The sequence below is a fragment of the Myxine glutinosa genome, chromosome 1 (genome assembly GCF_964187855.1).
Source record: "Myxine glutinosa chromosome 1, kmMyxGlut1.1, whole genome shotgun sequence".
Lineage (NCBI taxonomy): Eukaryota > Metazoa > Chordata > Myxini > Myxiniformes > Myxinidae > Myxine > Myxine glutinosa.
This window is the reverse complement of record NC_136261.1, coordinates 406,225,269-406,252,579: the sequence shown is the minus strand read 5'-3', so window position 1 is coordinate 406,252,579 and position 27,311 is coordinate 406,225,269. Positions and strand designations below refer to the sequence as shown.

The 27,311-nt window shown below is 45.4% G+C and overlaps 1 protein-coding gene across 2 annotated transcripts in view; it reads left to right on the top strand.

Annotated features, from left to right (window-relative positions):
• Window positions 1-27,001, top strand: part of LOC137416316 (uncharacterized) — a 28,851-nt gene extending 1,850 nt beyond the window's left edge. For both annotated transcript variants that reach the window (XM_078770471.1, XM_078770472.1), the window contains exons 2-4: window positions 6,635-7,027; window positions 9,055-9,160; window positions 24,032-27,001. In XM_078770471.1, the coding sequence (XP_078626597.1) occupies window positions 6,649-7,027; window positions 9,055-9,160; window positions 24,032-25,451 (1,905 nt within the window). In that variant the 5' untranslated portion in view covers window positions 6,635-6,648 and the 3' untranslated portion in view covers window positions 25,452-27,001. The remainder of the gene's footprint in view (window positions 1-6,634; window positions 7,028-9,054; window positions 9,161-24,031) is intronic.
• The last annotated feature ends 310 nt before the right edge of the window (window positions 27,002-27,311 follow it).

The following is a 27,311-nucleotide window of genomic DNA, read 5'->3' as shown; positions in this document are numbered from 1 at the left end:
CTAGGAAACAAGATGCAGGTAGGGAACTTCAGAGTTTGGCAGTGCATGGGGAAAAACTGGAGGAATATCGTACTGTGTTGACCTGAGAAGCACAGACCGTGTAGGTGTGCAGAGGCTGCCAAACATGTAGAACCCATGAAAGTATGTACCGGAGGGACATGTAGTGAAAGGCCCTTTGAGCATCTTCCATTGGAGTACTTGTAGCAGAGCCACCGAGAGGCCACAGAGGGTCGATCCGAGAAAGATTCCAGATATTACTTCAGACCATGACCGACCAGATTAACAACTTGCCATTGAATTCTCTCAAGAAGGGGCAGTAGATGACTTGAATGTGACTACAATATTCCATGCTTGTGAATTTAGCTTGTGAATGAATGATGTGGTTTGTGAATGTGGTTTTTTAATGAGAGGTTGGCTTAGCCTGGTGTTGGCTTAGCGGTTAAGGTGCCGGCTTGGGATCCGAGGGTCCTGGGTTCGAATCATCCGGACGTAAAATATTGCTTCAAAAGGGGACCACTGTGCCCAAAAAAGGCCAACCCCCGCTCTGTGGGGAAAAATGGCCTTTAAAGGTGGTTCTTCTTCTTCCTCTTCTAATGAGAGGCTTTTTCCAAACTTTATCAAAAACCCTCAGAGATGTCGAGGGCTACAAGTCTGGCCTCGCCATGCCGGTCAAGGGCCTGGTTCAGTTATGAGGGGAAGAACATCACCAATAGACCAGAAATTGCGGATCCATACTGTGAATGGGTTGTGAGATTGTGCTCTTCCAGGAATGTTATAAGCTGCTGGATGATAAGGCACTCAAATACTTTGCTCTAAATGGGAAGAAGGCTGATCTGCCTTTAGACGGATGGATTCGATTTCTCCCCAGAGCCTTTAAATGCAGGTACGTACAACCGAAGCCACCCTGCAGCAACGTGAGAAAACCGTCTTTAATACCCATAGGTTGTACAGTTTTGTGAGAATAGAGGACAATTTTAACAAGCACATCTTCAGGACAATTGTTGCAGGGATTATTATTACTAGGGCATGCCCGTACGTGGGTGCCCGTTCCTTGCCAAAAAAAAAAAAAAACGCTACCTGTACGCTCTACCCCGCCCGTACGCCCGTACGCCCGTAAACAAAAAAAACAACGCTCTTCGCTTCCGCCCTTTGCTCTGACTGAATTGGGAGAAATAATGCGCATAAGAAATCGAGAAATTATTATTTTCTCCGGAAGAAATCGAATTACGAACCGTAATGGCGCACGCGCTCGGCTCGGCTCGCTCTCACATCGGCCACGCCTACGCAACAAAGCGTTCTGTGATTGGCTGCCGGAAGTGAAGTCTTCACTGTCCGGAAGGTCGCAAATCGCAGTTACGATGAATCGCAAATTAGTTTTAATTAGTTTTAAAACATAGTTTAACGGCAACATAGTTTTCCAACGTGAAATAAATGAATACGCTCTCAAATGTGCCGTCCGAGGCAGAGTCTGTTCGCCACGTTCGGCACACGTGATAGCTCGCTGCTCTCTGATTGGTTGAATCGTTTTTTGGACATAGCTCGGTAACTACTTCTCCGATTAATATGAAACCTTGAAAAGGCACATCCTCGGGTCCCCAGCAATATACCTGGCAAGTTTAAAGTATATCGGACCCGTGGTTGTCGAGAAACAGCGGTCACAGACATACAGACATACAGACATACAAACATACAAACATACAAACATACACACAGAGATTACTGGAATTATAGATAGATTATTTTGTTTTGTGTACAAGATCGAGGCTCGTGTAAGAGCTAACATTAATCACATAAAAACAAACTGACATAAAACATATGATAAAGGGAGCGGGAGACAAGATGGGGAGAGAGGGGGAAGCACACAAGTACAACAGTAGAGAACAGGGACATTGGAAGATCTGTGGGAGGGAGAGGGCTTGGGGAGCGGGGGCATCGGAAGGTGGGGGGGGGGGGGGGGGGGGTTGGGAGAGGTAGAAACCACATGGACACTGCTAGGACTTCCAGGAAAGAAGTCAGTATTTCAAAAAAGTGGACCTGGGGGTAGAAAAGATCGAGGTTTTGGATGGGGGAAGATAAGAGATGGTGGTGAACAGCTGTTTTAAAGACCTGGAGGGGGTAGAGGGATTGAAGGGAGTGAGGGAGTTTGTTCCAGAGGCTGGAGTAAAGAGGAATGAAAGAGTGAAGATGAGCAAAGAGTCTTGATTTTGGCAATTTGACCATAAGAGGGTTGCTGGCAGATGATCCTGCAGATCCTGCAGGTTGCTGGCAGATTTCCTCTTCATTAACGGTATGGACCTCAAACATCCGGGGCCTTCGTTCAAACTTAACTGATCTCTCCATACAGGTTGCTTCTGTCAAACCAGACGTGATCTGCTTAACAGAAACTTTCCTCCTTTATGATGTCTCTGATTCCATAGTATCTCTCCCGGGCTACTCCCTCCTCCGGTATGATAGACCTGAGCCTCGTCCTGGAGGCGGGGTTGCTATCTTTATCAAAAACTCTCTTCCTCACTCGCCCTGCACTGCACTCTCTCCACCTCACCCCCAGGAATACCTCTGGCTACGGCTTCCCCTTCGCTCCCACCTCTTGTTCATATGTGTGTTGTACCGTCCACCAAACAGTGATGACTCCATCTACATCTCGCTGTCTGATGATATGGACCAACTTCGATCTACTCATCCCAACTCTCTCTTCCTCATATGTGGTGATTTCAACTGTCATCATGCCAGTTGGCTGGGTGTGGGTACCTCTCTCACCAGCCATGGCTCCTCAGCAAAGGACTTCTGCGACTCACTGGGACTGACACAATCTGTCAATTTCCCGACCCGGATCTCAGTCAACGGAACATCTTCTCTTCTGGACTTGGTTATGACTAACTTCCCTGAAAATGTCTGCTGCTCTTCTTCTGCTCCGATCGGATCATCTGATCATGTCCTTGTTAAAGTGGACATCTCTCTGACCATCCTCAGGGAGCCTGCTCAGCGTCGACGAGTCTGGCATTTCACTCAGGCCAACTGGCACGGTCTTCAAGCAGCCATCAATCATCTGGACTGGTCTCCCATCTCTACCACCTCTGACATCAACTCATCCTGGGAATTCTTCCAAAGTAAATTGCTCTCTCTCATGCACAGATTTATCCCATCTCGTCTTCAGTTGTCATACCCTTCCTCCCGTCCATGGTACACGGAATCTTGTGGTGAGGCTGTTGCCCAGAAACAACTTTCCTTCGTCTCCTGGAAAGCAAATCCAACGGAAGGAAATCTCATTTCCTTTCACAAAGCCCGAAACAAGTGTGTGTCCACCCTCAGGAGAGCCAGGAAACAATATCTCTCCGTTCTCAAGACCGAACTCTCTTATCTGTCTCCCTCTTCCAAATCCTGGTGGCGTCTGGTCAAATCCGTTTCTGGTGTTTGTTCCCCCTCCATCCCCTCCCTTACCTCAAACGGCTACACAGCTGACTCCGCACGTGAAAAAGCTGAATGCCTCAACTCTGTGTTTGCCTCTAAATCTTGTGTCCCAAACCCATCCCTCTCTGTACCCACCATACCCAGTCGTACCCTGCTGCTCCTGGACTCCGTGTCCTTTCCTCCTGACAAGGTGGAAAAGTTTCTGTCAACCCTCGACTCTGATTCTGCAACTGGACCCGACGGCATCAGCCCACGGGTCCTAAAATCCTGCTCTGCTGCTCTATCTCACCCTCTCTCTGTTCTCTTCACCCTCTCTTTTGCTCAAGGTCAACTGCCATCTGCTTGGAAATCAGCCAACATCACCGCTTTGCACAAAAAAGGTGCAAAAACAGATCCTAGCAACTACAGACCAATCAGCCTTCTCCCAATTATCAGCAAAGTCATGGAATCCATCATTGCTTCGGATATGAAATCTTTCCTCTTCTCCAATGGCTTGATCTCTGATCATCAATTTGGCTTCAGACCAGGTCACTCTACTCTGGACATGCTGCTTCTGCTGTCTCAACAATGGATGGAGGTCCTCAATGCCAAACAGGAAATTAGAGCTGTCTCCCTCGACATATCACGTGCCTTCGACACGGTCTGGCACCCCGCTCTGCTCACCAAACTCTCCTCCTTTGGTATCCATGGAAATCTCCACGCATGGCTGGCGGACGTCCTCTCTAGTCGTCGTCAACGTGTGGCCCTGAATGGGTTTCTCTCATCTCCTCTTCCTGTTCAGGCTGGAGTTCCCCAAGGCAGTGTTCTGGGCCCCGTGCTTTTTCTGGTCTTCATCAATGATCTCTCTGACTCTCTCGAAAATCCTCTCTATCTCTTTGCTGATGACTCCACTCTCTGCCGCTCCATTCCTCTTCCCTCAGATCGGCAGTCTGCTGCCTCCTCACTCTCTGAAGACCTGGACAAAATCACAGACTGGTCAAACAAGTGGAACATGTCTTTCAATCCTGACAAATCTCACACTCTTACTATGTCTCTCCGAAAAGATCGACTGGACAACCCTCCCATCTACTTTCTCAACAATCCTCTCCAAGAAGTTCTGTCGCTCAAGATTTTGGGTCTCACTATCTGCCATGATCTTTCTTGGGAAAACCACATTTCCAAGCTGGCCTCCAAAGCCAGTCGCCGACTGGGCATCCTCCGTCGTGCGAAGTCCTTCCTCGGCACACCTGAGCTCCTCACCACATACAAGGCTTTCATCCGCAGCTCAATGGAATACTGTTCTCCCCTATGGGCCGGTGCTCCTGCCTCACGCCTAGCTCGGCTTCACGCTGTTGAAACCAAAGCTTTCAGAATTATTGGAATCTCCCGCGATGAAGCTATCTCTGAGGGCCTTTCACTCACTCACCGCAGGCAGGTAGGTGGTCTTTCTGTCTTCTACCGACTCCTCTCCGGCCTTGCACCCCCAGCTCTCTCTGTGCTCCGTCCCCCAAATATTCCTACAGGTCGCACAAGATCTGCCAGCAACCCTCTGATGGTTAAACTGCCGAAATCTCGGCTCCCTGCTCACCTTCACTCTTTCATTCCTCTTTTCTCCCGCCTCTGGAACAAACTCCCTCACTCCCTTCAATCCCACTCCTCCCTCCAGGTCTTTAAAACAGCTGTTCACCACCATCTCTTATCTTCCCCCATCCAAAACCTTGATCTTTTCTACCCCCGCTAATTCACCCCAGATCCACCTTGTTTGAAATTCCAACTTCTTTCCTGGAAGTCCTGGCAGTGTCCATATGTTTTATACCTCTCCCACCGCCCCCTTCCCACGCCCCCCCCCCCCCCCCCAAAGCCCTCGCCCTCTCTCAGATCTCTCGATGTCTCCATGTCTCTCGGTCCCTGCTCTCAAATGTTGTGTTTGTGTCCTTCCCCCTCTCTCCCCATCTTGTCTACCGCTCCCTATGTTATATGTTTTATGTGTCGGTTTGTCTTTCTGTGTGATTAATGTTCGCTCTTTCACGAGCCTCGATCTTGTATACAAAAAAAAAAAAAAAAATCCTCAATGACTTGAGGATCATTACAAATGGGTTGAAGGAAGGAATAGCTGCTTTTCAGCAGCTAACGTAGTGAAAACAAAACTTGTAGCTGAAAGTTGGTTGTGCTTGCAAAAGGTAACAGGTAGAGGAAGTTTGATTGTGGCGAGTGCAGGCAGTGGAGAGAGTGTGGGAGAGTGCGGCTTCACTGGAACTCCTTTTCTTTCACCTTTACTTGAAAGAAAGCACTCCAAGTTTATACAAAGTGCATCTGTATCAGCGTCAGTCCATGAATATTTTTCTTTCTTTCAAACATACCACGTATTGCACTGCAAACTTGTCACTCTCCCTGAAAGTGACATAAAATGTGTCATATCTAGCCGATAAAAGTCGGCTATTTTTTATATGTCCCATGTATAAGACGGCCCCAGTTTTTTACGTAACATATTTTCGCAGGTGCATGCTTTTCACGCGAGCAAACCAACAAGCAAGATTAGAAAATAGAGAAACGACAGCAATTTTCAATGAGTATCCAATGCATGCCGCTATCATCCATGTTTTTTGTCTGGTCGTTGTTTCGATCATATTGCGTTACTGATTACCGATCTGTGTACCGCTAGTGTGCGCAGGACTAGGCATTTCTAGGAATCATGAACCAGGAAGTGGTGTCCGAGTTATTTATTTCAATCGTATATTATCTCAATCATTATCCTGTTGTATGTAGTCATTTATTTTATCATGTGAGACTGTGAAAATAAAGTTGAAACAAAGTTGTAAATAAATTTGATAAATTTAATTTAGGTAATTTCTGGTCTTGTGTTTCTGTCATGTCTGTGGTGGATACAAAATGGCGGCTACCAGGCATGAACATGACGAATGCGGTCATCCATCATGTTCATTTGCCATTTTTGACCTACCCAGACTGTTTCCTACGACTTATTTCCTTGTTTATGACCTGCAGAATCATCCCACAAAACATTACTCGTGCATAAGACAACCCCCGAAATTTAGGCCATCAAAATCATCTCAAAAACTCGACCTATACACGAGTATATATGGTAGGTCCATTCACAAGAAGATTACAACAGAAGACACACATGTAAATGTGCACATGACTTGTTTCATATTTAGAATTACCTCATCTATGTTTAAGTAGTTCCTGAAAAAGGATAAGCCTGTTTACATTTTAACTCATTTCACCGCAGGTTCCTGACGAGCCATGGACTGTGCAAGAACTAATAGCAGGATCGGTGATATTCCTGCCTGGCTGGAGAGCCGTGGCTTGCCGGAGGAGTCGCTCCGTGCTGTGGTTATGGGGCTGGGGATCGAGATCTTTGGAGTGCTCTGTGCCCGTGCCGAGCCTGCTCCGGCAAGGGTTCGACTCTGTTCTTTGTCCACAAGAGAATTTACTCTCGCCATGTACGCCAAGCTCTGTTGTTTTATGGAGTCGTGCATTGCCCGGAAAGGCTCAGAGCAGCTCGTTGTACCAGGATGTGACAATGACTCGGAGAAGGTCGGACGTACTGAAGTCCTGCAAGTAAAGGTTGAAGAAGAGTACCTGGTTGATCCCGAAGAAGAAGGAAGTTACACCGAGGATTGTAAGTTGTCAGAAATGCAAGCACGACATTATTAACTACACACAATAATATATACAAGGAACCTTTTTTTTTTTCTTTTTTTTTTTGTATACAAGATTTAGGCTCGTGTAAGAGCTAACATTGATCACAAAAAGACAAACTGACACATAAAACATAAACATATGATAAAGGGAGCGGGAGACAAGATGGAGAGCAGGGGCATTGGGAGATCTGATGGAGGGAGAGGGCTTGGGGGGGAGAAGGCATGGGAGGGGGTGGGAGAGCTAAAAAAACACGTGGACACTGCTCGGACTTCCAAGAAAGGAGTCCGTATTTCAAAAAAGTGTAGCTGGGGTGAATTAGCGGGGGTAGAAAAGATCAAGGTTTTGGATGGGGGAAGATAAGAGATAATAATAATAATAATAATACATTTATTTTATATAGCGCTTTTCAAGAAGCCCAAAGACGCTTTGACAGAGTACAAAAAACAATTGCAAAAAGCCAAAAATCAATAGGTAAATAATCAAAGCAAAAGGAAGGAGAAGGAGAGGAGATAGTCAGGGGTTAAATGCTGTGGGTTAAATGTTGAATGCAGTGTTGAACAGGTGGGTCTTGAGTGATGTTTTGAATGTGGTGAGTGAGGAGGAGTCTCTGATGGTGTGAGGTAGTGAGTTCCAGAGGGTGGGAGCAGCGATGGAGAAGGCCCTGTCCCCCCAGGATCTGAATTTGGTCCGGATGGGGGGGGGGGGGGGGGGTCAGGAGGTTGGTACCAGCAGAGCGGAGGTTGCGGGTGGGAGTGTGTCTGGAGAGGAGGTCAGCCAGGTAGGATGGGGCCAGGTTATGGAGGGCTTTGTAGGACAAGAGGAGGATTTTGTACTGGTGAACTGGAGATGGTGGTGAACAGCTGTTTTAAAGACCTGGAGGGAGAATTGCGATTGAAGAAAGTGAGGGAGTTTGTTCCAGAGGCGGGAGGAAAGAGCGAAGGTGAGCAGAGAGTCTTAATTTGGGAAGTTTAACCATAAGAGGGTTGCTGGCAGATCTTGTGCGACCTGTCGGAATATTTGGAGGACGGAGCACAGACAGAAATACAAACTGATACAGGAAGAATCTAGTTGGCCACTCATGCGTGAGCTATGTTAATATGACAAAAATTCAATGTAACTGTTAATTTTCTTCATTTAATTGGGTGTGTAGCAGGAGTGCGGATATGATTGGTGAAGCAGGCACAGGGATATCATTTACATACATATACATATAAGGTGGATGGAGGTCATGCTTCATCCATGGTGTGGTTCACCCCTATTTGTCTGTTTGTTTGACTGTGAGCAGGATGTCTCAAAAAGTTATGGACAGATTCTGACGAAACTTGGTGGACAGGTTGGGTGTGTGACAAAGACGAATTGATTAAATTTTGAGTGAAGATCCGAATCCGGATCCTGATACGACAATCTTTTTAGTGATCCTCTACCGAGTGCTGTTGTGGTTCTTCCATGGTTTGGAACACGCTGTTAGCCGGAAAGTCAGAACGCATGGTTTTGTTTAAGTAGAGTCTGTCGTTCATGCTGCTGTCAATCATTTCTGGCTGCCAAAAAACAGGATTGCCCAATAAAAAAACAGAACAGAACAGGTGTTTGGTTGACAGCACAGTTCAGATTCTACATATCACACTTGCATGAAATATTTTCACCTTTGGGATACTTAATGAATTGATGACCTCTGAAAACATTTAGTTGATTTTTTCCTGAAAGTTTCCTGAATTTTTTCTGAATTGCACTGGCATGTCTCATAAAATAATAATCGCACACGAAAAATACATATTTGGAAAACCTGCAAGACTTAAAGACCTCAAACCACAGATAGCTGTTTTTTCCTTCCAGGTTGGTGCCTTTCATTGACACCATGAGAAACTGCATCATTGTTAAGAGAGATGTTTTCATCCCTTTTGAGTGTTGCATCAGAAAATTGATTCGTTTATTTTTGTAAATCTTTAAAGGCCAAATTTAAGGCTGAGAACTGACTTGGTTTGTCTGTTTGAATGACCTTCACAGGGAGACAAGTGGAGCTCATCAGGAAGTCCCCATGCACTTCAGGTTCTCAAAGCTTCACCACTGAGACTCCCCTGAAGAGGAACCAACCAACTTCCACTGATAAAAAGTACAAATGCACTGTTTGTTCTTACAGTTCCTGTCGTAAATGGGTATTCACAAGACACACTCGGGTCCACACAGGGGAGAAACCATATACCTGCAGGGTTTGTGGTAAGGGATTCACATCGTCATCGCGCTGTTTGGTACACATGCAAATTCATTCAGGAGAGTATCCCTACACGTGCACGGTGTGTGGTAAGGGATTTCTTGAGTCGTCACCCTGTCAGAGACACATGCGAATTCATTCAGGTGAACGTCCGTACACATGCATGATCTGTGGTAAGGCATTCCTTGAGTCGACGCCCTGTCAGAGACACATGCGAGTCCATTCGGGTGAACGTCCATACATATGTGGTGTCTGTGGCAAGGGATTTGTTACATCCTACAGTTACAGCAGACACTACAGAATTCACACAAGAAAGCAGTAGGGACCAAAAGCCTGAAATGAAAGAAGCAAGAATCATAATGTGAAACAAAAGTCTCAAATGAGAGTTTATCAAGGAAATAATTTGACACTATAGACATAAACGGCCTTTCATCCTTCTGAGGTCGGCAAATTGAGTACCAGCTTGCTGGGATGAATGTGCCGGTGTGTGCCCCGGTTTAGAATAAGTACACCATATCTCTGCGTGTCGTAAGATGCGACTAAAGGGTTGGTGTCAGGCAGGGCATCCGGCCAGAAAAACATTGCCTCAAAAAGGGAACCATGATGATTGTCATGGGGCACGCAAGGCTAACCCCCGCTCGAGCAAGGAAATTGGCCTAAAAAAGGGATTTTTTTTTTATATATACACATAAGCGCAAAATATAACCTCCTCTGTTTCGGATCCACTTGTCAACTTCAAGAAAAAAACAATCCTTTGTTCTCAACAAACATCAGGCTTGATCGGTCAACAAACTTATCCAAGAAAGAAAGAACTCAAGACGTAGCTCGCGGAGGTCAACAAATTCTAAAATGGACACCTTCCTTAAGATCCCAAAATCCAACAAAAGAAACGTACTTCCAAAATAGACGTAGCATGCCGACCAAATACAAGCAAGCCCCTCACACGACGTATTATACATGAGAAATGTAATCATTGTGTGAACAAAAATTCCTGCAAGCAAAACAAAAGATGCAGAAGAAACTGTTGTGGAGCTATGGATCATCTCTTGCGCAACAGTCTTCCTCAAAAACAGTCTTTGGAGGCCATTTTTCCCCACAGAGCAGGGGTTGGCCTTTTTCAGGCACCTTGGTCCTCTTTTTGAAGCAATGTTTTATGGCCGGATGCCCTTCCTGCCACCAAACCTGTTGGTCTCCTCTTGCGACAAACACGGAATTACCATTGAACAGGTACCCAATTTGCCGACCTCAGAAGGATGACAGGCTGAGTCAACCCCCATGGCGTTAATTCAGCGATCGACCGGGATTCGAACCCAGGATCCTAGGATCCCAAGCCGGCACCCTAACCGTTATGCCAACACCAGGCTATTATTATTATTGGACATGTGACAAGGGCAAATTGATTAGATGTTGGTTTTGGTGAATCAGAATTGATTCCTTTCGGAATAGAAACAGCATTTCAGAATCGGAATCGATTCTCAAATTTTAAGAATCGCCCAAGCCTACACCAAACTAGAGAGATCATAGAACACCTTACCCCGTGTGGGCCATGAGAAAAGGGACATGGGAAGGTTCTTTTCAACCCTTGCTTTGCATTTACAAGCACGATCTAGATTTCCTACGAGCCACCATTTTGTCTGAATCTTGATATTCCCCAACGCTGAGAGTAAAACGGCGCAATATTTGTGTCGTGGTTATTCTACCCTCAGGGCATGAGACTGCATGACTATTTTTCCAAGTACAGTACTGCTAAACGGACGGGGTTTGAACGTGCTAAGCAAGTAGTATTAAAAAAATTTAAAAAAAAGATTTCAACGCTGCAGAGGAAAACCAAACAAACACTTTTTTTGGAAGTTTACCGCCATTGATGCACCGTCTTTTACACTGCCTTATTTAGTACGTTAAATTATTATTTATGCCCGTAGTTTGTGTCCATTATGACGTCCCTAAAAACAGTAAATTTCCTCCTTCGAATGATTTTCAATTTCAGTTTCGTCTTGAGACAGACCGACAGACAAAGTGAACCAATTGCTTAACCCCGCTTTTCCCTTCACGCACGCGGAGTAATAACACAACAACAACAGGCATTTTAAGGCCATTTTCCCTGCAAGAGCGGGGGTTAGCCTTGCAGTCCCCGTGACAATGTTCTCCATTTTGCCCAATTTTGTGCATCTCCCCTTGTTAACCCCCTTGCCCGCATTTCTTCTTCGACCATCTTTAGCCAAGTCTTTCTCTGTCTTCCCCGTCCTCTACTTCCTTCTACATTCATTTCCATCACTCTTCTCAACCAGTCACTTTCATCCTTCCTCAACACATGACCAAGCCATCTCAACCTGTTTCTCTTCACAGCATCCATCACAGGCTCTATTCCCATCATCTTTCGCAATTCATCATGTGTCTTCCTCTCTCTCAACGATACTCCACACATCCACCGAACCATTCGCATTTCCACCCTTTCCAGCCTTCGTTGCTGCTCTACGTTCATTACCCATGTCTCACTCCCATAAATCATAACACTTCTCACACATGCAGCATACACCTTTCCCTTCAGCTTCAATGACACTCCCCTCCTCGTCAGCACGCCACTCAGTTCCCGAAACTCCTTCCATGCACACCTCACTCGAGCAACCGTTGCCGAGTCTGATCCACCTTCTCCATTCAGCATGTCTCCAAGGTAACAAAATGTTTTCACACCTTCCAGCTTCACGCCATCTCCAAGATCCAACTCAACATTTCCTCCATCTGCAGCTCCCTCTGTGCACACCTTACACTTGAATGTAGCTGCCACACTGGTTAATGACCCTCTCAAACCACTACATTTTTGATGAACCCACTCAGCACACATTGTACATTGAATGGAATTCACTCCGACACCTTTCCTGCACACAGCACACGGCCACTTCCCAGTTCTTTCCACCTCACCACATGCTTTACCACTTGCCATCACTTTCGTTTTTCCGATATTCACCTTCAGACCTTTTGTCTCCATACATTCCTTCCACTTGTTCATCTTCTCCTTCAGTCCATCCATACTTTCTGCAATCAACACCAGATCATCTGCATACAACAACTCCCACGGTAGACCCTCCTTTACGTTCTGAGCCAGCACCTCCATCACAGCTACAAATAGTAGTGGACTTAGTACCGACCCTTGATGCACTGCCACCTTCACCTCAAACTCACCACTGTTCCCGTCCTTCGTCCTTACAGCTGTGCACGCTCTTTTGTACATTGCCATCATGACTCTGATCAACCATTCCTCCACTACTAACTTCCTCAATGCCCATGTCACTACTTCACGTGGAACCCTATCGAATGCTTTCTCCAGATCTACAAACCCAAGAAACAACTTCTTCCTCTTCTCCATATACTTCTTCTGCAACTGCCTCACAATAAAAAGCACGTCTGTCGTTCCTCTTCCTGGCATAAATCCAAACTGCATTTCGTCAATCTTCACTTTCTTCCTTATCCTCCTCTCCATCACCCTTTCCAATACCTTCATTCCATGCTCCAATAACTTCATCGCTCGATACGAGCCACACTCCAGAGGGTCACCTTTCCCCTTGTATAGAGGGACGAGGGTACTCAGTTCCCAATCCACTGGAATGCGGCCTACTTTCACCACCAGATTGCAGATCTCTGTCATTCTCTTCACACCCCAATTTCCCGCTGCCTTCAACATATCTCCCACAACTCCCGTCGGCCCTCCCGCTTTTCTACTCTTCATTGCTTTTATCACTTCCTCAACTTCCTTCTCGGTTATCTTCTCTGCCGGTCCAAAAACTGGGTTACTCTCTATGTTGCCATCCCATTCATTCTCTGCATTCAACAGTATTTCCATATATCTCTTCCATCTTCCTTTAATTCCATTTGGGTCCACAACGATTTGTCCCACTTCATCCTTCAAGCAACTCACACCCATCACATCACACCTCTCTTTCGCTATCTGCTTTGCAATCCTGAATTCTGCTTTCTGACCCTCTTCCGAATCCAAGCGCTCTCCGAACATTTTCCTACATGCCTCCTGTGCCTTTGCTACCTCTTTCTTTGCAGCTTTCTTGGCTGCCTTATAACTTTCATGCTCTGCCTTTTCTGCCCCCATACCCTTCGCCTTCTGCCACTCCTTGAACTTCTTCCTCTTCTCGTCAATCTTCTTTCCAACTTCATCATCCCACCACCATGTTTCCGAGTGCCTCAGTGGTCCTTTTGTCCATCCACATACCTCACCAACGGCTCCCAACAGACTATCTTTCATTGACATCCAACCACTTTCAAGCTCAACCACATCATCCTCCACCATACTCGGCCTCTCTTTTAATGCCTCCCTCACTGTCACCTCTTTCAACCTCCACACCTTCATTCTCGGTTGGTACTTCACCCGCCGAGCTCTCCTTGCACCTTTCACCCTTATGTCGCAGACAACCAAGTGGTGCTGTGAAACAGCCTCCTCCCCCGGGATCACCTTTGTGTCCCGAAGGTGCCCCCTATCTCGCCTACGCACCAGCAGGTAGTCAACGGTTGTCGTCGACCCACCTGACATGTATGTAACAAGCTTATTATCTTCTTTCTGGAACTGAGTATTACAAATCAACAAATCAGCTCCATCAGCAAACTCCAAAATCCTTTCACCTTCTTCATTTCTCACACCATATCCGTAACCCCCATGAACTCCCTCAAAACCGGCCATACTCCTTCCCACATGTCCATTTAGGTCTCCTCCTACCACAACAACTTCCTCATCTTTCACGTTTTCCTTCAGCTTCGCTATTGCACACCAGAACTTGTCCTTCTCTTCATCGCTCCGACCAACCTGCGGAGCATATCCCGAGATGATGTTCACCAAGAGCTTTCCAATCATCATTTTCACCATCATCAACCTTTCACCCACTCTAGTCACACTCACCACACTGTCAACAAACTCCTCAGAAAACAGGACACCAACACCATTCACGCCCTCCGGGCACCCTTGCCACGCAAACTTGTATTTCTGTCCCTGCCTACCCTTCACCATTCTCACACCACTTCCCTTCCATCTCATCTCCTGCACACAACATATGTCCACTCTTCTGACTAATACTTCCACCACTTCTCCTGATCTCCCTGTCATTGTCCCTACAATCCATGTCCCAAATCTCAGAAACCGGTCTCCACGTCGGGCATCAGACGTTTCGTCATCATAAATGGAATGATTTCCACCCTTGCTTCGATCGGGTTCCCCACCTTGAGTTTTGACGAGAGGGAGTGGGGTCCCCCACGGGGTATTTCGGGCTGTACCCTGCCCATATGTAGTCGTAATTGTCATGGTTCTCTTTTTGAGGCAATGTTTTTATGGCCGGATGCCCTTCCTGACGCCAACCCTTTTAGTCGCCTCTTACGACATGCAGGGATACGGTGTACCTATTCTAAACCGGGGTACACACCGGTACGCGGAGTAATAAGAAGGCATTTAATCGTATATCACACTTATGGATCAATGTGCATGGAACTGCGCAAAACTGATGCAAATGTCATGTCTTTTATGGAATATAGAATGGAAACTATGAAGCACAACCTTGATCTAACATCATTCAGAAGGAACAACCTAAATCCCAGATGTTAACATGTAATGGTAATGTATCTTCCAATGAGATAATCTCTCACCTCTACTGTTCTGCTTAGCTTTGGATGAAGTAAAAATGACGATTTATTAAGCACATGTATATATTCTTATCTCCAAAAAGAAAACAATGGTCACACACCTGATCTGTATTTAGGAAACTACATCAAATGTTGAAAAATAATGCAGCAACAGCTAGAACGGCACTCAGTCGAGAGCATACCTCTGCCAGGTGAACAGTTTACGTTTTGTATTCCAGAGTAGAGCAGAAAATCACAATACAGAACCGCATTTAATCAAAATCATCCGTCCACAACTTTTTGAAATATCCTGCTTTGTATCGTTTTTGGCCCAATCTCCCAATGGTGAATTAATCACTTAGAAAATTAAATAATTCTCACCTCCGAATCCATATTCAGATCTTCACCAAAATCGAATAGAATCTTCCTTGTCAGACACCCAAGCGTTCCACCAAGTTTGGTCTAGATCCGTCCACAACTTTTTGAGATATCCTGCTATGTATCGTTTTTGGCCCTATCTCTCAATGGTGAAGAATCACTTTAAAATTCGATGAGCCGGATCCGAATCCCTTACACCAAAATCTAATCATTTCGTCCTTTTCACATACGCTACATCTCTACCAAATTTCGTCCACAACTTTTTGAGATATTTTGTTCACAAACGGACAGACAGACAAAAGGGCAGACAGACAGGGATAAAAACATAACCTCCATCCACCTTTGGTGGCGGAGGTAAATATTGGTAAAACATTATTCTGATTATCGATGTGAAGTTTGGACCAAATGGTCAATTAATGGCTGCAAATAAAAAAACAATCAAAATAGACTCAAGTACAATACACCAGCTCCAAAATGGATGTAATTTTTGCTGTTGTGGCGGCTGGTGAAACAAGCATGGAGGATGCAGTTGTTGATGACAATTCATTGGTAGATTAGAACCTCTGAGTCTAAGCCCTAAGGTAACGGGAGCAAACAGCTCACCTTTGCTCAAAAGTGAGGATTTGAGATCCTTCGATTGAGAGATCCCTCCAGTATCAAACCATCTTTACAGATTTTCCGGGAACCATGACATTCGTTTGTCATCACAGATCGTACTACAAAATGAGCCTGTATGGTCAAGGCCATTTGCAGGAGCGTCGTGTTAGGGTGTTCAGGCTATAAGGACCAGGCTATACCTGGCTATGTTAAAAATGCAGCTTATTGGGTCGTCTAATTTGCCGCACTCATCGCAAGTCATAATTCGAAAGAAGGATGGGACAAAACCGCATGTGTGTTGATAATGGGAGCTTAATATGATTGCTGTACCTGATCCGTACCCAATAATGATTGTCACCTCTTCCAGAAGCTCATTCAGGATAAATATTTTCCAAAGATCGATCCAAGTAAGGAATATTGCCAAATACTGTTGGCTGAGGTAGATGTGCACAAGGTACTTTGCAGGTAAATTTGTAATGAATGTAAAAATGATGACAATCATCCCTATGGGAGTGGCTGGGAGGGGGTAATGGGGTAAGGTGTCATGTTATTATCCTTATTATTATTATTATTATTATTATTATTAACAATTGTTATTGTTTATATTATTATTATGTTTTTTATACATTATTTTTATCATTATTGTTGTTGTTACTACTTTTGTTGTCGGAATTGGCCTTGGGAAAACGCCACAATAACATGGAATGACGACCAAGCTGCTATGTATACACCTTAACATGGTGTTTTGCAAGGGAGAAAAAGGCAATAAAACATGTGAATTCCTCCGTTTTTTTTGCAGTCGAGTCTAAAGCACCGTAGGCTATTTTTAAAGCAAAAATAAGGAAAAGGCCTCTTACTTATGATAGAATTAAGGCCTCTGAAGTGTCACTTGTAATGCCCTCTCCTATCACCATCGGCAGTGGTGCTACACGGTACACATTTAAATAGCTGATGTGGCGGCTTCACCTTTGGAACCTCCGGGGGTGTAGGTGGCGGTGGGAGGGGGGGTGTGGGTGAGCAAGGAGGGAAGGGGGATGAGTGGGGTAGGGAAGAGGTGGAAGGGTCAATCCAAATAGTTCAAACCTTTGTCTTGTGCTACTTAGTTCCCATGTCAAGTTTGGTTGAGATTGGATGAGTGACGACTAAATGCATTGGTCGCAGACAAGCAGACAAACAGACACCAAATTGCATCTTTTTGTATGATTACACTATCATCTATATACAGTAACAAACAAACAAAAAATACGGTCCGGCCATCCGTGAAGCTATGTGACTATATGTCTATTAATTATGTACTATTTGAGTGTACCTTTTAAACCTTTAGACTGATGAGACCCCTTAGACCTTTGAAGACCCATAAAGACCTCTAAGACCCTTAAGACTCCTACAAACCTAAGACCCCCAAAACCCTTCAGGATCTTAGGGGCCTTACAGAGTCTTAAGACCCCAAAGATCCCTAAGACCCCCGATGATCCCTAAGATTGTATAAGACCTTTAGACCACAAATACTCTCAGGACCCTTAAGGCCCCACTATCCTTTAGACCTCTTCCCTTTTACCTGTAAGACCCATTCAACACCTTAGACACTGTTAGATCACTTCTCCCTTTGGACCTTTTATACCCTTGTGACCCCAAGAAACTTATGACCTTTGCACCCTTTAAGTCCCTTAAGGCCCCCTAGACCGCAACACCATTTTTTAATTTATTTTTTTTGTATACAAAATCGAGGCTCGTGAAAGAGCTAACTAACATTTATCACACAAACAAATCAAACAGACAAACAAAATATATAAAAAGAGGGAGCGGTAGACAAGATGGGGAGAGAAGGGGAAGCACACAAACACAACATTTGAGAGCAGGGACATCGAGAGATGTGTGGGAGGGAGAGGGCTTGGGGCGATTCGGCGTGGGAAGGGGGGTGGGAGAAGTATAAAACACAAGGACATCAAGGACTTCCAGAAAAGAAGTCGGTATTTCAAAAAAGTGGATTTGGGGTAAAATTAGCGGGGGTAGAAAAGATCAATGTTTTGGATGGGGGGAGATAAGAGATGGTGGTGAACAGCTGTTTTAAAGACCTGGAGGGAGGAGTGGGATTGAAGAGAGTGAGAGAGTTTTTTCCAGAAGCGGGAGAAAAGAGAAATGAAGGAGTGAAGGTGAGCAGAGAGTCTTGATTTTGGCAGTTTAACCATAAGAGGGTTGCAGGCAGATCTTGTGCGACCTGGAGGAATATTTGGGGGACAGAGCCCAGAGAGGAGTCGGTAGAAGACGGAAAGACCACCAACCTGCCTGCGGTGAGTGAGTGAAAGGCCCTCGGAGTTAGCTTCATCGCGGGAGATTCCAATGATTCTGAACGCTTTGGTTTCAACAGCGTGAAGACGAGCTAGGTGTGAGGCAGGAGCACCAGCCCAGAGGGGAGAGCAGTATTTCATTGAGCTGTGGATGAAATCCTTGTATGTGGTGAGGAGCTCAGGTGTGCCAAGGAAGGACTTCGCATGACGGAGGATGCCCAGTCGGTGACTGGCTTTGGAGGCCAGATTTGAAATGTGGTTTTCCCAGGAAAGATCATGGCAGATAGTGAGACCCAAAAGCTTGAGTGACAGAACTTCTTGGAGAGGGTTATTCAGAAAGTGGATGGGAGGGTTGTCCAGTTGGTCTTTTCGGAGAGACATCGTAAGAGTGTGAGATTTGTCAGGATTGAAAGACGTGTTCCACTTGTTTGACCAGTCTGTGATTTTGTCCAGGTCTGCAGAGAGTGAGGAGGCTGCAGACTGCCGATGTGAGGGATGAGGAATGGAGCGACAGAGAGTGGAGGCATCAGCAAAGAGATAGAGAGGATTTTCAAGAGGGTTAGAGAGATCATTGATGAAGACCAGAAAAAGCACAGGGCCCAGGACACTGCCTTGGGGAACTCCAGCCTGAACAGGAAGAGGAGATGAAAAAAACCCATTCAGGGCCACATGTTGACTACGACTAGAGAGGAAGTCCGCCAGCCATGCGTGGAGATTTCCATGGATACCAAAGTAGGAGTGTTTGGTGAGCAGACCGGGGTGCCAGACCGCATCGACGGCACGTGATATGTCAAGGGAGACAGCTCTAATTTCCTGTTTGGCATTGAGGACCTCCATCCATTGTTGAGAAAGCAGAAGCAACATGTCCAGAGTAGAGTGACCTGGTCTGAAACCAAATTGATGATCAGAGATCAAGCCATTGGAGAAGAGGAAAGATTTCATATCCGAAGCAATGATGGATTCCATGACTTTGCTGATAATTGGGAGAAGGCTGATTGGTCTGTAGTTGCTAGGATCTGTTTTTGCACATTTTTTGTGTAAAGCGGTGATGTTGGCTGATTTCCAAGCAGATGGCAGATGACCTTGAGCAAAAGAGAGGGTGAAGAGAACAGAGAGAGGGAGTGAAAGAGCGAAAGAACAGGATTTTAGGACCAGTGGACTGATGCTGTCAGGTCCAGTTGCAGAATCAGAGTCGAGGGTTGACAGAAACTTTTCCACCTTGTCAGGAGGAAAGGACACAGAGTCCAGGAGCAGCTGGGTATGACTGGGTAGGATGGGTACAGAGAGGGATGTGTTTGGGACACAAGATTTAGAGGCAAACACAGAGTTGAGGCATTCAGCTTTTTCACGTGTGGAGTCAGCTGTGTAGCTGTTTGAGGTAAGGGAGGGGATGGAGGGGGAACAAACCCCAGAAACAGATTTGACCAGACGCAACCAGGATTTGGAAGAGGGAGACAGATAAGAGAGTTCGGTCTTGAGAACGGAGAGATATTGTTTCCTGGCTCTCCTGAGGGTGGACACACACTTGTTTCGGGCTTTGTGAAAGGAAATGAGATTTCCTTCCGTTGGATTTGCTTTCCAGGAGACGAAGGCAAGTTGTTTCTAGGCAACAGCCTCACCACAAGATTCCATGTACCATGGACGGGAGGAAGGGTATGACAACTGAAGACGAGATGGGATAAATCTGTGCACGAGAGAGAGCAATTTACTTTGGAAGAATTCCCAGGATGAGTTGATGTCAGAGGCGGTGGAGATGGGAGACCAGTCCAGATGATTCATGGCTGCTTGAAGACCGTGCCAGTTGGCCTGATTGAAATGCCAGACTCGTCGACGCTGAGGAAGCTCTCTGAGAATGGTCAGAGAGATGTCCACTCGAACAAGCACATGATCAGATGAGCCGATTGGAGCAGAAGAAGAGCAGCAGACATTTTCAGGGAAGTTCGTCAAAACCAAGTCCAGAAGAGAAGATGCAACATTGACTGAGATCCGGGTCGGGAAATTGACAGATTATGTCAGTCCCAGTGAGTCGCAGAAGTCCTTTGCTGAGGAGCCATGGCTGGTGAGAGAGGTACCCACACCCAGCCAACTGGCATGGTGACAATTGAAATCACCACATATGAGGAAGAGAGAGTTGGGATGAGTCGATAAAAGTTGGTCCATATTATCAGACAGCGAGATGTAGATGGAGTCATCACTGTTTGTACAACACACAACACGCACACATATGAACAAAAGGTGGGAGCGAAGGGGAAGCCGTAGCCAGAGGTATTCCTGGGGGTGAGGTGGAGAGAGTGCATTGCAGGGCAAGTGAGGAACAGAGTTTTTGATAAAGATAGCAACCCCACCTCCAGGACGAGGCTCAGGTCTATCATACCGGAGGAGGGAGTAACCCGGGAAAGATATTAAGGAATCAGAGACATCATGAAGGAGGAACGTTTCTGTTAAGCAGATCGCGTCTGGTTTGTCAGAAGCAGCCTGTGTGGAGAGATCAGTCAAGTTTGAGCGAAGGCCCCGGATGTTTGAGGTCCATACCATTAATGAAGAGGAAAAGGGAGCATTTGCACAAAAAGGTGCAAAAACAGATCCCAGCAACTACAGACCAATCAGCCTTCTCCCAATTATCAGCAAAGTCATGGAATCCATCATTGCTTCAGATATGAAATCTTTCCTCTTCTCCAATGGCTTGATCTCTGATCATCAATTTGGTTTCAGACCAGGTCACTCTACTCTGGACATGCTGCTTCTGCTGTCTCAACAATGGATGGGGGTCCTCAATGCCAAACAGGAAATTAGAGCTGTCTCCCTCGACATATCACGTGCCTTCGATACGGTCTGGCACCCCGCTCTGCTCACCAAACTCTCCTCCTTTGGTATCCATGGAAATCTCCACGCATGGCTGGCGGACTTCCTCTCTTGTCGTAGTCAACGTGTGGCCCTGAATGGGTTTCTCTCATCTCCTCTTCCTGTTCAGGCTGGAGTTCCCCTAGGCAGTGTTCTGGGCCCTGTGCTTTTTCTGGTCTTCATCAATGATCTCTCTGACTCTCTTGAAAATCCTCTCTATCTCTTTGCTGATGACTCCACTCTCTGCCGCTCCATTCCTCATCCCTCAGATCGGCAGTCTGCAGCCTCCTCACTCTCTGCAGACCTGGACAAAATCACAGACTGGGCAAACAAGTGGAACATGTCTTTCAATCCTGACAAATCTCACACTCTTACGATGTCTCTCCGAAAAGACCGACTGGACAACCCTCCCATCTACTTTGTGAATAATCCTCTCCAAGAAGTTCTGTCACTCAAGCTTTTGGGTCTCACTATCTGCCATGATCTTTCCTGGGAAAACCACATTTCCAAGCTGGCCTCCAAAGCCAGTCGCCGACTGGGCATCCTCCGTCGTGCGAAGTCCTTCCTTGGCACACCTGAGCTCCTTACCACATACAAGGCTTTCATCCGCAGCTCAATGGAATACTGCTCTCCCCTCTGGGCTGGTGCTCCTGCCTCACACCTAGCTCGTCTTCACGCTGTTGAAACCAAAGCGTTCAGAATCATTGGAATCTCCCGCGATGACGCTATCTCCGAGGGCCTTTCACTTACTCACCGTAGGCAGGTTGGTGGTCTTTCCGACTCCTCTCCGGCCTTGCTCCCCCAGCTCTCTCTGGGCTCTGTCCCCCAAATATTCCTACAGGTTGCACAAGATCTGCCTTCAACCCTCTTATGGTTAAACTGCCAAAATCAAGACTCTCTGCTCACCTTCACTCCTTCATTCCTCTTTTCTCCCGCCTCTGGAACAAACTCCCTCACTCTCTTCAATCCCACTCCTCCCTCCAGGTCTTTAAAACGGCTGTTCACCACCATCTCTTATCTTCCCCAATCCAAAACCTTGATCTTTTCTACCCCCACTAATTTCACCCCAAATCCACTTTTTTGAGGTGACTTTTGTCTTCTTTCCTGGAAGTCCTTGGTGTCCTTGCGTTTTATACCTCTCCTGCCTCCCCCCAGGCCCTCTCCCTCCCACACATCTTCCGATGTCCCTGCTCTCAAATGTTGTGTTTGTGTGCTTCCTCCCCTTCTCTCCCCATCTTGTCGACCACTCCCCTTTTTATATACCTTGTTTGCTTGTTTGTTTGATACATGTTAGCTCTTTCACGAGCCTCGACTCTGTATACAAAGGGGTGGGGGGGAGTCTGGGAGGGGAGGGGTGAGGGAGAGTCTTAGAGGGGAGGGGTGTGGGGGGAGTTTTGGAGGGAAGGGGCAAGGGGGGAGATTTGAAAGGGATGGGTGATGGGGAAGATTTGGAGGGGAGGGGCAAGGGGGAAGATTTGACAGAGATGGGTGATAGGGAAGATTTGGAGGGGCAAGGGGAGAGATTTTGAGGGGAGGGGTGATGGGGAAGTTTTGGAGGGGAGGGGTGATGGGGAAGATTTGGAGGGGAGGGGTGAGATTGGATTTTAGAAAGTGTACGATTAATGGGAAATGAACATTTATTGCAAAATGAGTTTCTTGTGACCTTCGAGTCAAAAATACGTTCAAGGATGCTGGAGGGGGGGGGGGGTGTGGGGGGGGGGTGGAGTGCAGGTGAGGTTAGGGAATGTATGAAAGAGGAACTGTAAGAGATGGAATTTTTTTTTGGAATGAATAGATTTGGTGGGCAAGTCGTAAGCATCCTTTTAAAGAAGAATAAGAAGAAGAAGATAAAGGTGTCATAATATACGACAGAATACAGTACTTCAGGGGAAAGTTTAAACATTTTAAAATTGAGCAGTGAAAACTATCTGGGGAAATGGGGGTGAAACATGTGATCGAAGAACGAACGAACAAATAAGAACAACGAATAAACGAATAAGAACAACGAATATGAACAGAGAAGGAAATATTTTTTTAGTTTTTTTTTTTTTAGTTGAGATTCTAAACAAGGAAGTATGGGGTGAAAAGACTGGGAAAACTAAGAGAACGAAAATAATTGGAGCACAATCGATGGACCGCTGAGAGAAAAACAAAGCCCCAAGGTAGGATACAGTAGCCTGCAAGGCCTCAAAAGACGCGACATGAATTAACCGACGATTTTCTATGCAGGTATGAAAAATTAACACCGACAATCTTCCTGAGGACACACTATAGGTACACACACCGAAGGATAAATACAGTTTCGACAAAAACACAATTGTGAACAATATTACTTAACTTCGAAAGCGTGAGTGCGTGGACAGCTTCGAAAAGACGTGACCTCGCCGACCATGACGACGCCGATTTGGACCCCTTACACCCTTCAGATGGATTAGACAGCTTGGACCCTCGGCCATTTAGAGCTTTTGACCACTTAGATCTTGTTAGACCCTTTTTACCTGCTTGAGAGATGAGACCCTTTCGACACCTGAGACACTCACTACAGGGTGGCCACAATGTCTTGTCACCCCTTGTAAGAATTGTGGCATTGCCTTATATCTTAGCCATTGTGGCCACCCTGTACTGTTGGAACATATCCTTTAGACTTTAGAGCTTCGACCTTTGGACTATTTAGAACCTTTTAAACGCCCACCACGCAAACGTCTATAATCTTCTTGCAAAACACAGACTATACTTTTATCAGCAAGTAATGCAGAACTTCACCCAGCTAGGGAGTGGGTACTCTGCTAGTCTATATAATAAAACCAAAAAATATGTTATGTAGGCATCTGTTTGTCATCATCCACTATGTGTACCGTATAGCACCACCCGGTGGTGCTGGGAGAGGGTATTACAAGTATACTGTGGAGATTACTTGCATCCCTGCCTCTTGCACGGAAGCACACTCAAGAACTCATCGCCGTCAACTCGTAGCATAGAGCAATTTGCACTAATGATATCTGAAGGAGGTGGAGCAATACTCGACACAATTAACAGAATATCAATGTGTGTGAAGGACATCTGAAGGTGAAGTGGAACACCTGACATCCTTGGTGGATAAACAACAAGAACAAAAACGTGCACGAAGAAAATCTGAAAGTGAAGAGTGGCAATGTGTGCGGACGACATCTGAGGGTGAAGTTGAACACCTGGCATCCTTGGTGGATAAACAGCAAGAACAAAAACGTGCACAAAGAAACTCTGAAAGTGAAGGGCTACGCTCTTCAAGATTAGTAAACAATCGAGAAAAACGTCCAACAAGACATGAGCAACAATGTCAGAAAAGATATGAACAACAATGCTCTCATAAAAAAAAAACCAAACAGTTAACAGAGCAGCAAGAAGAGCAAAAATGTGCACGGATGATATTTGAAGGATATTGGCAATGCTTGACACAACTACCAGAACATCAGTGTGTGCGAAAGACATCTGATGGTGAATTGGGACACATTTTAAGATTCACGAAACGAAAACAACACAGCGCACAAAGGAACTCAGAAAGCGAAGAGCAACGCACTATACGATTGGCCAAACAGCGAGAACAACAATATGCACAAAGGAAGTGTGAAAGTGAAAAGCAACGCACTACGCGATTGGCAAAACAACGAGCACAGCACCGTGCACAGAGGAACTCTGAAAGTGAAGAGCAACGCACTACACGATTGGCCAAACGACGAGAACAACAACGTGCTCGGAGGAACTCTAAAAGTGAGGAGCAACACACTACACAATTGGCCAAACGACGAGAACAAGAACGTGCACGAAGGAACTCTAAAAGTGAGGAGCAACACACTACGCAATTGGCCAAACGACGAGAACAAGAACGTGCACGAAGGAACTTTAAAAGTGAGGAGCAACACACCACACAATTGGCCAAACTACGAGAACAAGAACGTGCACGAAGGAACTCGAAAAGTGAGGAGCAACACACTACGCAATTGGCCAAACGACGAGAACAAGAACATGCACAAAGGAACTCTGAAAGTGAAGGGCAACGCACTACAAAATTGGCCAAACGACGAGAACAAGAACGTGCACGGAGGAACTCTAAAAGTGAGGAGCAACACACTACACAATTGGCCAAGCGACGAGAACGAGAACGTGCACGAAGGAACTCTAAAAGTGAGGAGCAACACACTACGCAATTGGCCAAACGACGAGAACAAGAACGTGCACAAAGGAACTCTGAAAGTGAAGGGCAACGCACTACAAAATTGGCCAAACGACGAGAACAAGAACGTGCACGGAGGAACTCTAAAAGTGAGGAGCAACACACCACACAATTGGCCAAAATACGAGAACAAGAATGTGCACGAAGGAACTCAAAAAGTGAGGAACAACACAATACACAATTGGCAAAACAACGAGCACAGCAACATACACAGAAGAACTCTGAAAGTGAAGAGCAACGCACGATACGATTGGCCAAACGATGACAACAAGAATGTGCACAAAGGAACTCTAAAAGTGAGGAGCAACACAATACACAATTGGAAAAACAATGAGAACAACTATGTGCACATAGGAAATCTAAAAGTGAGGAGCAACACAATACACAATTGGCAAAACAATGAGAACAACTATGTGCACAGAGGATCTCTGAAAGTGAAGAGCAACACTCTACGAGATTCGTAAAAGAACAACAAATGTCATCAACGTTAAACAAAATGTGAACAACAAGATCTGAAAAGATATGTGCAACAATATGCCAATAGAACACGACTCCATCTCCAAGGTGTTGCTGATGCTGAAACCTTTGCACACCTGCTGCTCACTCTAGGAGTGGCAGTTGTCATGTCAATGACCCTCCAGATATTTTGTTTACATAAAAATTTGGAACTCTTGCAGATGCAGCACAGAATCTGACCAAAAAGGTGTATGCAGATATTCAAGATGATACTAAGTGGCTGAGTGAACGAGCCATACCAGCACAACTCAATCTGATGGTCAATTATTTCAATGCAGAACTCATAAATGCGTTGTCAGGTGAACAGGCACAATGCATATCAACAAATACTACTCTCACTGTAAAATAAGCTGTTCATTTGCCTGTGGAGTTTCTCAATGCATTTGACATTGCATTCTGGATCACCTCCACACAAACGTGCCTTCAAGAAAGGCATTCCATTAATAACTAGACCGGCACTCAGTAGAGAGCATACTTCCACTTGGTTGGCCATATCACTCAATAGCGAAGAATCACTTAAATAATTTTACGAGCTGGATCCGGATCCGGATCCTCACCAAAATGGAATTGATTCTTCCTTGTCACACACACAACCTGTCCAACAAGTTTCGGCCAAATCCATCGATAACCTTTTTAGATATCCTGCTATGTATCGTTTTTGGCCCTATCTCCCCATGGTGAAGAATCACTTAAAACATTCTAGTAGCTGAATCCAGATCTTCACCAAAATGTAATCATTTTGTCCTCGTCACATACTCTACATCTCTGACAAATTTCGTCTGAATCCGTCCAGAACTTTTTGAGATATCCTGCACACAAACAGACAAGCAAACAATAAGAACAAGAAAGAGCCATCAGAGATTGCAGACCCTCACCAGGATGTTTTCAGTGGTTTTTAAGGCTTTTGTATCCCTAGATGACGCTCAATAAATTTAATCTTGATCAGATGAAGTTTTGTACTTGTTGAATTATGACATCATAATGGAGGCACCTATGACATAATCATTAACATATTTTATTCCCCATGGAGAGTTCTTTACGATGAGCCATGTCTCAATTTTTTTCTATGCAACACTTTCAGAGATATAGAGGTGCAAAGTTTTTTGGTTTTCCAAAATGGCGGCCGAACCATGTGACCGATGACGTCATAAAAAATTCTCCACCAATTTATCCCAAGATGACGCTCAAGAAATTTCATCTTAATCGGATGAAGTTTTGTACTTGTAAAATTATGATGTTATAATGGAGGCACCTATGACATCATCATTAAAATATTTTATTCCCTATGGAGAGTTCTTTACAATGAGCCCTGTCTCAATTTTTTCGATTCGGAGCTTTCGGAGATATAGAGGTGCAAACCTTTTCGGTTTTTCCAAGATGGCGCACATACCACATGACCCATAGTCATAATTATCGTTAAAAAAATTATACAGGTGGAGTTGCACCTATGGTGGAAATAAGAAATATGTCGTGCATAGCACAATATTTGCAAAAAAATCCCTAAAATAAGTTATTGCCCTTTGGCCTATGACCTTATGGCCGATGTTGACCTCAAAAATATTTGATGGTTGAACTAAGTGACCAGATATGCAAGTCCTCTTCAAATTTC